Genomic DNA, 13,644 nt, shown 5'->3' with positions numbered 1-13,644 from the left:
CTTATGTTGTTGCAATTTGTTTAAGGAATCGAGGGGGTAAACGGGGGGAGCGGGCGGTGATTAAAGTATAGCCTTGGTGATTAATACGCTTGATAATTGGAATAATACGAAATACATAATAATGCAATACAATTAGTGTAGATTTTTCATTTTCGTGGGTTTTTTTTCTCATTTTCATATTCATTTTTCTTTTTTTTGTCTTTGTTTAAACATTTAATTTAATATTTTATTGTTAGGTTTAATGTTGATGAATGCGACTAAAAAGGCAATGAAGGAATGTATTAGTTAAATGAAAAAACGAATGAATGATAATAATATTGTTAATGTTAATAACTCGCTGATAGATGCAAAAATTTAGCTATTATCGTATGAGAAACTGTGGCATACTTTGAGGCGTCTTATATATCCATTGCGCATGCATAATGTTTATGATAATAAAACATACATATGCATATATGTATGTATATATTTAATTTATGTATATAAGTAATGCATGTATTAGTTTATTCATTAGTTTAGTTTAGCTTCATAAAATTTGCATTCGTTTCATCTCCACCTTCCTATATAATATCTCTGATAAATATATATAATATATATATATTCTTTTTTTATGTTTTTTTTGTTTGTTGAATTTCTTACGTTTCGTCGTTTTTGTAACATAGTTTTATTAGGCAAAAATGGCAACAAAATTGTATGTTTAACATTTGTCTACATCGAAAGAACCGTTTATAGTCAGTGGTTCTTGTTCTTCTTGTTGTTTTTTATTCACTTCCTCTTCCTCTCCAAGTTGTGGTTGTTGTTCTTGCTCTTGAGATTTTTTTAGTAGATGTATAACTTTAGCTAACTAACAATTAATTTAAACATTTTGTAACTTATAATTGGCAATAAAGTGTTTGAATAAGCAAACATTTAACATTTAGCATACAATTTTCATTTTCTTTTTTTGTTTTCAGCTTCTTATCTTTTTCCGTCTTCTCAAATAACCCAAAATAAACAATAAATAGCTTTAAGTATATATATGTATGTATATATAGATGTATGTATGTATATATGATATTTGTATATAACGAATCTCTCAATTCTTTTTTTTTTCCATATTTTCTGCTTGTAAAGTCGTAGTGATTGTGGCCTGATTAAGTACATATGTTTATTTATTTATATATAGATATAATAGGGGTACTCACGATCTTAAGTTTTGTAGCTCTCAATTAAGAAAAGTCTCAAAACTAGAATTTATTCAGTTTGTGTGTTTGCTTTTTCCCATATTTTTATTAAGCTTATAAAGTTTATCTCAAAAACTTGAGTTTGTAGCGTGAGTACCCGTAATAAAATTGTATTTTCATTATGCTAGCTGGCAACTTAAGATGCTTAAAGCCCCGTTTGAACTAATGCGTGTATTAGTGAGTGAGTGAATGAGTGAGTGATTGAGTGAATGAGTGAGTGTGTGGCGCCTCTTTTATAGCATAGTTATAAGGTATAATTAGGTAGTTGGGTTAGATTAGATTCGAGTTTTCGATTATCTTTAAAATTGTATTGTGGCTGCCGGCGCCAAGTAAAAGTTAATCAGTCGCTGTAAATATTTTCATTTCTCTTTTCCGTTTTCTATCATCTTTTTTTTTTTGGTATATTTTTTTTTTTGAGATCCACCAAAGAGTGTGTGTCCTCCATATGTGATAATGATGTGTGTGTGTGTGGTATAAATCTTTGGCCATTTAAATGCTGGACTAGCTCTGTTTACTCTCTTGGTGGGTGTGGACAACACTCTTCTCCATCTGTTTAAATCTCTCTCTCTCTCTCTCTCTCTCTCTCTATCTCTGTCTGTCCCCCTAGAAATCACTGATTTCGCCCTCAGTCTCTGGATAGGTGCAGGAGAATGGATTGAGCAGCCAATTGCAGAGTCCCTTGTTGCCACCCTCGTGTCTCTGACGCTTCTTGCCGTGCCTCTGATAGTTGCCACCTGATATGGTTATGCGATGTCGCTGGTTCTTCGACATGCCCGACGCAAAGCTGCTCTCATCCGAGTCCCTCACGGTGGCCACACTGTGATAGCCACTCTCCGCACGCCGTGAGATTCCCGAATGCTTTGACGTCCTCGGCGTAGAGGAATCATGTCCACTGTCATAGGCCTCCGAGCTAGTGTTAAGTGGCAGCAACGGCAGCCGAGATTGTGCCGCCAGTGGTAAGATATTTGTGATCTCATTCAACTTGTGTTGTGCATCCTCCAGAGAGTTGCTCCTCTTTGCCGTCGCCATGGACTTCTCCTCCAGCTCACTGATGTCATCATGTTGCGGCGCAAAACGTTTCTCGCTTTTCGGAAGACTCGGATCGGAAGCGCCGTCCGGTTGCCTCAGCAATGCATAATCATCCATGCCAGCGATTTCCATAATGCCATTTAAACTGGGCAGCGAACCCTGACTGGGACTGTGCGAGGGCTGCTTGGGAGGACTCGGAGTCAGGCGATAGGCAGGCTCACTGCACACACTGCTCTGTCCAACATTGAATCTGAAGGCAGGCTCACTGAACACACTGCCCACATCCGTGCGATAAAGGGCCGCCGAGGGAGTCACCTCCGCCATGGCCAACTGTGAGGTGAAGATCTCATGCAGCCTGGCCAGCTGATCAAATTGGTGTCTACAGAAAGAGAGGGGCAGCAAAAGAGAGAATAAAATTAATTATGTTAAGCAATCGGGTAAAATTTGAAAAAGTATGGTAAAAATGGACAGAGATGGAAAAAATTGAGCTTTACAATTTTGATGCAGATTTAGATAAGAGGCTAAATAATGATAAAAATGACATTCCGCAAGGAAATCGGTTATATTTTGACAAAGTTATGCCAGTTTGAAGTTTTTGAAAAAATGGACAGTGATGGAAAAAAAAGGGAAGTTTCCAATTTTGATGATAAACAATTTTTTCAGACACAGATTAATTTAACCGTTGATAAAATTCAAAACATTTAAAAATTTGCACATTTAAATGGATGCACGGATTTCAGATAGAGCTGATAACTTAACATAATGCTCGACTTTAATCTGGCTTACCTGGCACGTTCTCCGCACTCGCTGAAGGATTCACAGGCCATGTTGAAGCTGGACACAAAGGACAAGTTGTCGCAATGACTTAGTGCAGACAGGGGATGAGCATGCTCCCTTTCGCGTTCCCTTTCCCTTTCCCTGGCCATGGTGCGTGCAATCTCCTCCTCCGTCACCTGCATGCCACAATCGATGCTGCGCTGCGAGGGATGCTGCGATGAGGCGCGACTGGCGGCCAGTTCAGCCTCATGGAGCTGCTCCCTCGACACATGACGCGAGAGCATGCGATGCAGACTGTCGTGGGAGATGTCCCGAGAGCCGAGAGGGTCATCGAGCAGCGGCAACGCTGGTGGCACCTCGGAGGGACCGCTGTCCTGATCATCGCCATCTACCGCTGGCACATCCAGACAGCTGCCTAACAGCGGGAGACTGTCAAAGCCCTGGGCCAGATCCAATGATGCCTCTGGCTGGAATGCTGTCCTCTCCGGCAGATCCAGCGACTTTTGCTTCAGTTGGGAGAGTTTCAAGTGCAACGCTGTGGGGGAATTGCTGGCGGAGACTGTACTGGCCGTAGTCTGGAAGACTTGCGAGGTCTGATTCTCTACCCACTGCCGTATCATGGTCTTCTTATGCGCATCCATGAAGCCATATCCCTGTGTCTGGGCAGCCGTCGGTAAATTCCCCGCTGTGAGGGATCGACATGACTGTGATTTGGGTCCATCTACCCAAGTCTCGCACTGCTTGACATGATTCACCTCCCGCATCAGATGTCGCGCCTCAGCCACCTTAGCTCTCGACACCCGAGGCCCATCAATCCACTGCTCCTCCGTGATCTTCCTCATGCCCGCCTCCAGCTGCTCCAGTGCAGCTCCTGGTGTCGTTCCATGTGGCCTACGTAATGGGGATCCCTTCGGCGTGGGCATATTCGAGGCCTTGGAGCACATGTGTCGTGGTAGGGGAGATCCAGGCGGAGGCAGCTCATGAGACAAGGCACTTTGTGCAGTTCCCATGGAGGAGGTGGAAGGACCGTTCCCTGCGGTGTTGTGTCTCTTCAGGCTGCCAGTGTTGCTCAGCGTTGGCTGCTGCTTTTTGGCTATAGAAAAAAGGATGGAGGAAGAAAATGCGATAGATATTCAATTGAGTAGTAAAATTTGATTTTTAACGAGATACTAAATCAACCGATTTTATAGTAATAACAAGGTGCTAAGAGCCATACAAGATTTGTGTTCGAGTCTTGGTTTAATTTAATATTACAAAATTATTTCATTCTCCTAGTTGTTTGCCAATTTTCCTTTCCTTCTTAATAAAAATTGAAAAAAAGTGGAAAAAGCCAGAAAATAAGGATATGTGTTAATTTCAAGTTAAAGTTTATTTGGTTAATACAAATTCGAAATGAAAAAAAGATCGAAGCATTAACACCTTAAGTCGGAAAATAGGTGAATAAGAGTATGCTCGAATTTGTGATACCTAATAACCTTTAATTCCTTCTTCAAACCAAAAATATGAATTGAACAAAATTGAATTTAATTAAAATTATTTATTTATTTAATTACAAATAGTAATTATAATAATGTAAATAAATAAATTATTTAAATTATTTTATTAAGAAAAGTATTTGAAATAACTTCTGATTTTACACTGACATCGTACACTTTTAGAGCTGGGTATAAAAGTTCAGAATGAATAACAATAATTGAACTTTGATGAGAATTTCTCAATGAATCGATACTCGCATGGTGTCCTTGCTGAAACCATGCAAAGAGGAGAGAAATGCTGAATACCCTGGAGTGTAAAAGCTTAATGAGAAGAGGAATTTCAATTAAAATCTCTTAAGAAATTCCCATCAATCGCTGACTCTGCCTTTCATCATTCCATCTTCTCTTTTGTCTCTCCCAAGTCTAAGGTTAATGAATTTCGTAGGGGGGTCAAAAGAAGAGTACTTACCCTTTTCGAGGGCGGCCTTTTTCATCAATGGACTGGCACAGTTGGATTTTGGTTGAGCTGTTGGCTTCTCAGCGCCGCTGCCCTTGAGGGCCTTGCTGAGGAGACCTCGGTTATCTCCTGCGCTAAGTGAGGGCAGATAAACGGGAGGATGCTCGCCGTCGGTGGCATCATCATGGGGTCCCATATAGATGACAGTGTCAGCTGAGATCTCCGAACTCGATGGATCCGCACCCGAACCGGCTGATGAGCCTCCCGCACCAGAGTTCAATCCCTGGGCTAAGCCCACAGCAAGGGGCATGGGAACACGATGCTTGCGGCGCCTCAAGCGATGAATGCGAGAGGCAATCTGAATGGTGGAGAGTGCATCCTGATAGCTCTGCTCGTGCAGCACATGTGCGACAATTGCCACATGGCAGGTAATGGGTGCCAAGCAATCCTTAAGCAGCGGCGTCAACGGGTGGTCCTTGTGCGGCGGATGCCTTTGCCCGCTCAATATGGCCAACAGTATGTTGCCAATTCCCGAGAGCGGCAATCCCCCGCTGCGATTGGCACAGCCGCCCAAGTCGATGATATGTAAACGGCTGCGACCGCCGGCAACTGAGTGTTTGAATGTGTGTGTGTGTGTGTGTGGATGGGGAGAGAAGGGGGCGAAATGCGACACTTTAATGGTCTGGCGTCTAGTGAAACATTTAGCGTGCCACTTGAGTGGCAACAACAATGAAGAGGACTACGACTACAACTACGTCTACACAGAACGAAAAAATGATGTGAGTCTTATTAAGATTGAAATTACTATTCGACTCTGAGTTTAATTTTTTTATTTTGGATCATTTAATTACTCTAGGAAATTAATTCCATTTAACTCTGTAACTAAGTACAAAAATATCTTATCTTATCTGAATTAATTAAAACATGATAGTGGATCTATGAAAATGTTCCTGAAATAAGTATTGTAAGTAATAAAACCCTTTAAATCATCAGCTTTGTTATATGAATTTAATTTAATATTTACTACAGATATTATCCTGTTAATTTTTCAGTGTTCATCGAACTTCAACGAAATCAAGATCCATTTGAGAATTCTAAAAAGCGTGAGTTTAAAAATGTATATTCAAAAATTTAAAAAACCCTTGATCAAAACTTGTTTCCTTTATGCCTATAAAGATTATTTGTACTTCGTTACAGATATTGTACGTTAATTCTCCAAAATTCGTATTTCCAAAATACTGAAGTTCATGCAAAATAATTTAAGTAAGACTTATTTTTCTATGTGTACGACATCAATTGAGAATGTGAAAATGGGAAAAGTGTGTGTCGGGGGGAATGTAACAAGGCTATGACTTACCACCCCCTTTGCGGGACAGGCTGTATTGGTAGACGTGCAGCGTAAAGATGAGGGCGGACTCCAGTGTCGATGAGTTTGAGTTCGAGTTTGAACTGGAGTTGGAGTTGGAGGAGTTGGGATTCGTGCTTGCGTTGGAGGAGGAATTGCCAGCGCCGGAACTTTTTAAGCGTCCGGCGAGGGCCGAGTCAAGGAAGAGGGCCGCACGCTCAGCGGTGGGGGCACGTAGCTCCGTTGGGCCGCCAAGGAAGTCGTCACGCAAATAAATCCCCGGGGAGTCGTCAGATTCTGTGTGTCGGGCGTCATGGAGAGTGAATGAAAAGGGCATTAGGTTTTATGTGGGAATAAATGCCACTCTATGTAGTTAGCAGCCATTGGAGCAGCAGCCAGGTTAACTTTATTCAAATTGGGAGGGCGCAGCCCCAATGCCTCCCATCCATTATTATCATCAGCTGGCCCAGGGGCAACATTACACGGGCCCACGCCCACATTTATAACCATGGCACGCCCCCTCAGGCAGCAAACAGGTGGCGTTGTTCCAAGTTCCTTCTTTAATGCTTACCAGCCGCATGCGAGATGAGCAGATCCGTGGAGAGAGCATCCGGTTTGGTCGCACTAACGCCAACGGCGCTAACACGCACCGAGAATCTTGCCCCGCTCTTCTGCCTCCGCTCCTGAATGCCCTTGTACAGCCAGGCAATGGCACAGGGCGCTGCCCCTAAGGCGCCCGATCCCAGATCGCCCAGCACCGTCTGCGGTTGACCCGTACCCGGGTATCCCATGGCCAGCAGACAACCATCGGAGCCCTCGAGCACGGCGGGAATTACTTCGCTCAAAGCAGCTGCACAGACATCCGACTGGAAGATGGTATAAGGAGGGGCTCAAAATGAATATTTGAAATCTTACAGCTTTCAACTAAAACAACTGTAATCTGTAATCTACAAGATTTATATCTCTCTTTTAATCTCATACTACTTTTTGAAAAACTTTACTAACCAATCTTAAATGTTGAAAGTTGTTTAATTTCTGAAAACATTAGTAAAGTAAACTGTATTTACTCTGAAATTATATTTACCTTTTCCTTCATTTTATGTTGAAAACTTTCAGATTGAATCAAGCGTTCTCTCTACGATATTATCTTACTCAAATGAACTAATTCACTCTATTCACTGCTAAGTTTATTTAAATTCTTATACATTTTTATCATTTCCTTTTCTTTATTCAAAATTTTGAAATGACTGGCTAGAAATTTAAATTTTTTGATGTCGCAAAAAATAGTAAAAAAAACAAGAAAAATGCATAAACTTTTTTGTGAAAAGAGCACATTATTCAACTTCACTTTTAAAAATTTAATTTAATTTTTTATTGTTTTTCCACAACATCCATAGTTCTATTTCTTTTATTCTTTAGTCATTTCAGAATTATCCTTCAGTTGGCCTAACACAATTAATATTTTAGGATTTTAGAAATACTGAGGATGTAATCTTTTTTTATGTTGATTCTCTATCCTAGGAAATAAAAAGCTCTATGCGACGATTTTTTCGGGAAAAAAGTAAACTTTGCAGCCAAACTTATTTTGAGAGAATTCTTCAAATCATTTGCATAAATACGAAAGGTTCGCTTCTTCAACTCACCTGTTTATCCTCCACACTAAATAAATTGTCGAATGCAAACATTTTGGGTGCAGCCACCATGGGAGCCCGTTCCTGGGCTTGGGGAGCACAAACATTCTTGGGATCTGTGAGGGTCACCTGGCGCTTCTTCTTGTCCAGCGCCATGAAATGAGGTTCTCCCGAGGCGGACACCTTGTCCGCGACCCGTAACATGACTTTCACTTTGCCAACGCCGTAACATTCGCGACTGGAAAGGCGTCGGGCCAAACCGGGGGGAATTGAAGGAGGCGCCCGCTGCAGTGCACCACAGAAGCCGCCATTGCGTGGTATGATGGTGCTGGAGGCGGTGGTCATAGCTGGATGTCGTCCACGGTTATCAGTTTCCATAGTTATGGAAGTTTATATTTGGAAGCACTTTGGGTTCCTTTTCTTTCCTATCAAAAGGAAGAAACAGAGACAAACGTCGGGTTATTACGAATCCTTTGCGATGTCATGTGAAAACTTTGAGCCCTGTAAGTCCTGTGAATCCTTTGCCTGCCAGGACACATAAACATCTTTCACTTTGTATGTTTTATGCTCGTACCATAGATTTTATAGTCAGCACTCGCAGTTGCTGTCATAAATTGTGATTTTGGCAAAGGGACGAAACAGTTTCGAGTTAAGAGGGGTCTTTCTTTCTGGCCATAACACTTTCTCTTTATGGTTATTACCATCTGTTTATTGGACATATGCTTCAGCATTTACTATCACTACTCACTATCACTATCACACTCACATGATTCACTGAATTTGAGTACTTTTATTCACTTGTAGCATCCACATAAAATGCGGCAATTTGCCTTTGATTCAACTTTAGTTTCAATTTAGAATTTTTGTCTTGTTCTCAATTATTTAAGCGAGTTTTCATATTTTACTTAATCGCATGTTTATTTAATGTGGGGACTATTTTGATGGAGACTTCTCTTGAGGTCTTTTTTTGCATTATTATCTTGAACATTATTATTCGAATTCAAATGGGGAACGTGACATTTTTGCAACGTCTTTTCATTAATATTGTCGCTTTTGGTGTCACGTCTCCAACGTATCCATTGGATGACTGGCAACTTCAGCTTAAACTTCATTTTTCAGACTGCGCGCACCTGCCACATGCCACATGCCACCAACTTTCTTGGCGTCCACCTTTTGAGCTTTGGCTTTTCACACAAATCGATTGGCAATGCCTTCTAATTGTACGCAACGACAACAACAACAACAACAACCACAATAACGGCAAAGTGAATGATGGTGTGTGTTGTGTTTGGATTGGCAGGGGAGGAGAGGGGGCTGAAAGAATGCCATGGCATTGTATGGCCAACAATATTAGCACAACACAAAAAACACACACACAAAACACACTGAGCATAAAAGACACACAACAAACCCTTTTTTTATGACTGGCAATTTCTGATTGTTGATTTCATCTTTGGCTGCGACGCTTTGGCTTCTTCGATTTGCTTATACATGATTTATTTTAACTTCGATTCTCAGCTTTGGCTTTAACGAAAATACATTTTCATTATTTTCAAACACAACTCGCGACGCGAACGCCATCCGCGTGCCGTCAACGTTGGCATTACAATCGCAACTGAACGCAGGAGGCGCTCAACGGGCTCCATTTCAAAGAGAGCTGCCCACGACAGACGCTCTTTACAAGCGCCCATCTCGCATGCGCGAGTGAAGAGAGCGAGCGAGTGAGCGAACAAATGAGCGAGTTTTGATTCGTGCTGGCAGTGCTGTGCTTTCGCTTAGGGTTGAACTTTCGCTTTTGGACTGCCGCGCGCTAAGAGAACACACGCAGGCAGTCGGATAAAGCTCTCTTTCCCGTTGCCGTTTGAAAGCACAGGTAAACAAAATCAGCGAGGCTAAAACAAAAGGAACAACGCAAATGATGTTTATATTGTAGACATCAAAATGCTAAAAAAAAAAGCATGCACACACACACATACATTTGGAAAGAGGAGCAAAAAGCACGCACACAGACACTCACGGCGATAGTTGAGAAGCTGAAGCGTCACTTAAGTGCCGCATGGAGCAGGGGTTGGTGGATGGAGGGGGTAAAGGGGTTTTGGAGAGGCCCCAAAATGCAAACGATGTGTTTTAAGTTCGCTTACATTTGACAGCCGAGTAGAGTCCGTTGAGTGTGTGTATTTAAAAGCATCTATCTATCCATGTATGGGTGGATTTGGGTGGGCTTTGAACAGGATGCGATAACGGCCAAAGGCTGGGGCCCAAAAGCCGTTAAAAGTGTTGTTGTTGTCGACTGACAATATGTCTCAATTAAAGTTGCAAAACTCAAGTGTGCTCTTAACTATGCTTCAAAGTGTTTACAAAATGTTTAAGAGTGTAGTTAAATGTGTGCTTCTAAATTGTTTTTAAATACACAAGTAAACCATCGTTATTTTATGATATTTGATAATCCCGATTATAAAGTTTAATGATTGGCAGATGAGACTATAAAACAGTTTTACAGTCACTGGCAGTTACTTAACAATTGTCACTTACGTCTGGCAATGCTGTCACATTTCCGTTACTTTTTAAATGATGCTTCAACACTTTATTGTCACTTTTTGATTATCCTAGGAATTTGAAAGTATGAATGAATAAATAAAAAAGATTTTAAATCATCTTAAGAAATAAACATGAGATTTTTAAAGATAATTTGTTAAGCTTTTATTTCTCTTTATCCATTCTTTTAACATATACAATATATACTTGAGTATCATTCTTCTTCTTTACATTTTTTTTTGTTCTTTTTAGTGCTTTTTCTCAAATTACACATTATCTTTGTGCTCAACAACAACAATTTACTGAAATAACGCTAGGTATTTGCCTAGTTGAAATGCATTTGCGATAAATGTATCATGTGCGATTATATATAAAAGTATATCTATATATAGTCGAAAATGTGAGATATATATTCGTATTTGTATATGTATATAACGCATGTGCTTAAAGAACTATAATTACACTTAAGATTACACAAACAAATTGAAACAAACAGCCTATTGGAGAATGTTTAGAGGTAAAAATTACATAAGAAACAACAATAATGATTGGAAGGGGGATGTTCGTTGATCGTAAACTTTGTCACACGTTAAGTCGTTTTTTTTCTTTTCTTGAAATGAAACAAAAAAAAAGATAAACAAAAACCATGATGTAGCTTTCAATGGGATAAACCATGATATGGGCTTGCTGAGGACTCCATCTAGTGGGAAGGCGCACCGTAGGAGCTGCTGGGCGCGGATGGAGCTGGAGGCGCGGCAGGCGCACCATATTCCGAAGGAGGAGCAATGCTGTTGGGATAGGGTCCAGTCTCCTCCTTCTGGGTCTTGTAGCGGATGAAATAGACCTCGGGCTTGCTGGGTTGCGTTGGTGCCGGCGTTGGAATGACAATGTCTGGTTGCTCCTCGGGCTTCTTGACCAGCACATAGACCAAAGTCTTCTCCTCGTTCTGTGGGAACTGTGGGATTATCGGAGCAGTTGGTGCTGGAGGAGATGGTGCCTTGATAAAGACAATCTTGTAGTGCTTCTGTGGTGGCGGCACATACAGAGGCTTCCTAAAATGATCAAAAAGACAGACGGAGAGAGAGAGAGAAGAAGGGTTTTATATAAGTCACAAGATACGGATATGCAAATTATTACTGCCCCAAGACCCAAGGCCCGACCCAAAAAAAAACAACTTGTTTTTATGGCTAATAACGAGCTGTCACAATTACCGCCCACAGCGTTGTTACCACTACCAATATGTTCCAGCACCCTCTACTAAGTTTCTGGCCAATTCTCTAGGGCTTATATAAATTGATGTACTCTCTATGGTAATTGTGTTCCTGTCCCTCTACCGTCTGTACACGACGAGTGCAATAATTAACTGGAAAATGCTACGAATATAGTAAAACTTAGGTAACATTTTAGTCACGCTTTGACTGTCTTCATCACCATATCTTTCCCCTGGTAATTAAGATTACCCGACTCTTACAAGCGACGAAAGAAGACGACACAATACAAATGACAAACTTGCACTAAGCATTCCGAGACATTTTGGTGTGAAAGAGAGAGGAGAGAGACACGATAATAAAAGTTAGACCAACTCTTACGAGGGTATTAAATAATTTACCATGTACCCAACAAATGCCGCACATTAAAACTGAAATTAAAATTGGAATTGAAATTGAAATTCAAATAAAATTCCCCTTCACTGTCTGTCGCAAATGATAATGCAAAAAACGCAATCAACCCGTAGAGGGCGGAGAAGAAGTGGGCCCTGTGCCAGATTAGATGATTAAACTAGAGTTTTGCAACCGAGATATAAACAAAGTACTAACTACTTATGATGATACGAGTACATTCAAAACTCCATCTGTGTCACAGCAATATCGCATGTACCTCTTGAATTGTGGGAGAATATTCGTAACACGACAATTCATAATTGAATAACATATAATGGTAACTATTAAAACAAAACGAGTGGGAAATTAAGTGGAAGACTTGGCTTATCATTAATGATGATCAATTATCTGAATCAGATATGGTTATATTGAAGAAGAAATATTTTCACAATAATTAAAAGATTAAAAAGATTACAACATTAAAAAATGAAGGAGTAGTATACATTGAGGAATATTTCGAAAAAATTAAATAGTTCGGAACTAAAAATTCTCGTTTGAGCTTAGATACGGTTATATTAAGAACGAAATATCCTTAAAAATATTATCATAACTTAACAGTATTAAAGGGTATAAATCTTGAGGATCAGTTCGGAATAAATTAAGAGTTTGAGACTATAGATTTAAAGGAGAATACATTTTAGGAAAAATTAACTAATTCGGGACCATAGATCTAATGTACATTATCTTGATCACGTTAATTTAATGTGATATTAAATAAATATTATCATAAATTAAGGAGAAATTAAGGAGTATATATCTTAAAGAACAGTTTTGAAATAATGAACTAGATCTGTGGAAGATCATTAGATGATAAAAATCATACTAGTTAAATATTCTATCAAATTTATAGATCTCCTTTATAATAATTCCCAGTGAGTTTAGTAGTTGACTTTGGCTTGATTCTCACCTGGGTGCCTGGTACTCTGGCTCTGGTGGTGGCACATGCACATAGACATGCTTGTGCACCACTGGCGGCTGCTGCGGTGGTCCATATTGTGGTGCAGGTGCGCCATAGCCGCCACTGGGTCCACTTGGCTGATAGCTGCTGGACGGTGGTGCGCTATAGGTGTCACGAGGTGGCTCCGGACGAGCGGCCACCAACGCTGCGCTGGCCAAGACGAGCACGATCTGCACCGTAGAAAGAGAGCGAGAACAGAGCAATTACAATAAAATCATCATTTAGGAACTTAACACAAAAACACACACACACACACAAACACATGACTGGCACAACACATACCACACAACTGGACTGCATTATGCTTAGTATTGATCGAGTATAGATTGCTTGACTATATGTTTATATATCCGTTAAATGTGAATCTGACAATCGTTGGAGTTCGTTCGACGCGGAACCTCTTACTCTTACTGCATGCCACAACGATTTTTGCAGTTTCTTTTATAGCGCCGCTCTGTGGCGAGAAATAAAAATTAAATAAAAATCAGCAGCGACGTCGGCAGCAGCAGCAGCGACGGCCACAGACGAAGAAGCAGCAACAGCAGCGGCAGCA

At 40.6% G+C, this 13,644-nt stretch overlaps 2 protein-coding genes across 2 annotated transcripts; both read right to left on the bottom strand.

Annotated features, from left to right (window-relative positions):
* Nucleotides 1-1,277: 1,277 nt before the first annotated feature.
* On the bottom strand, nucleotides 1,278-9,549 carry LOC117782070 (kinesin-like protein GA13060). The gene is made up of 7 exons (XM_034619008.1): nucleotides 9,349-9,549; nucleotides 7,950-8,362; nucleotides 6,878-7,172; nucleotides 6,319-6,603; nucleotides 4,974-5,570; nucleotides 3,039-4,122; nucleotides 1,278-2,631 (listed from the first exon to the last, which is right to left on the bottom strand). Exons 2-7 carry the CDS (start codon nucleotides 8,313-8,315, stop codon nucleotides 1,827-1,829), a joined length of 3,432 nt encoding a protein of 1,143 aa, XP_034474899.1. The 5' UTR covers nucleotides 8,316-8,362; nucleotides 9,349-9,549; the 3' UTR covers nucleotides 1,278-1,826.
* Nucleotides 9,550-10,698: 1,149 nt separating this feature from the next.
* Nucleotides 10,699-13,483, bottom strand: LOC117780682 (proline-rich extensin-like protein EPR1). Its single transcript, XM_034617309.1, has 3 exons — nucleotides 13,374-13,483; nucleotides 13,041-13,261; nucleotides 10,699-11,524 (listed from the first exon to the last, which is right to left on the bottom strand). Exons 1-3 carry the CDS (start codon nucleotides 13,389-13,391, stop codon nucleotides 11,173-11,175), a joined length of 591 nt encoding a protein of 196 aa, XP_034473200.1. The 5' UTR covers nucleotides 13,392-13,483; the 3' UTR covers nucleotides 10,699-11,172.
* Nucleotides 13,484-13,644: the final 161 nt, after the last annotated feature.

The sequence above is a fragment of the Drosophila innubila genome (assembly GCF_004354385.1).
Source record: "Drosophila innubila isolate TH190305 chromosome 2L unlocalized genomic scaffold, UK_Dinn_1.0 4_B_2L, whole genome shotgun sequence".
In the NCBI taxonomy this organism is placed as follows: domain Eukaryota; kingdom Metazoa; phylum Arthropoda; class Insecta; order Diptera; family Drosophilidae; genus Drosophila; species Drosophila innubila.
The sequence above is the reverse complement of the archived record's forward strand: the minus strand, read 5'-3'. Positions and strand labels throughout refer to the sequence as shown.

What these genes read in the sequence shown, in the direction of transcription:
- LOC117780682 (XM_034617309.1), bottom strand. An exon ending in CCAGAGTACCAGGCACCCAG is followed by an intron (nt 11,525 to 13,040) that starts GTGAGAATCAAG and finishes TGATCATTTTAG; the next exon opens with GAAGCCTCTGTATGTGCCGC.
- LOC117782070 (XM_034619008.1), bottom strand. Translation starts at nt 8,315, where the DNA reads ATGGAAACTGATAACCGTGGACGACATCCAGCTATGACCACCGCCTCC. An exon ending in TTAGTGTGGAGGATAAACAG is followed by an intron (nt 7,173 to 7,949) that starts GTGAGTTGAAGA and finishes ACCATCTTCCAG; the next exon opens with TCGGATGTCTGTGCAGCTGC. An exon ending in GCTCATCTCGCATGCGGCTG is followed by an intron (nt 6,604 to 6,877) that starts GTAAGCATTAAA and finishes CCCGACACACAG; the next exon opens with AATCTGACGACTCCCCGGGG.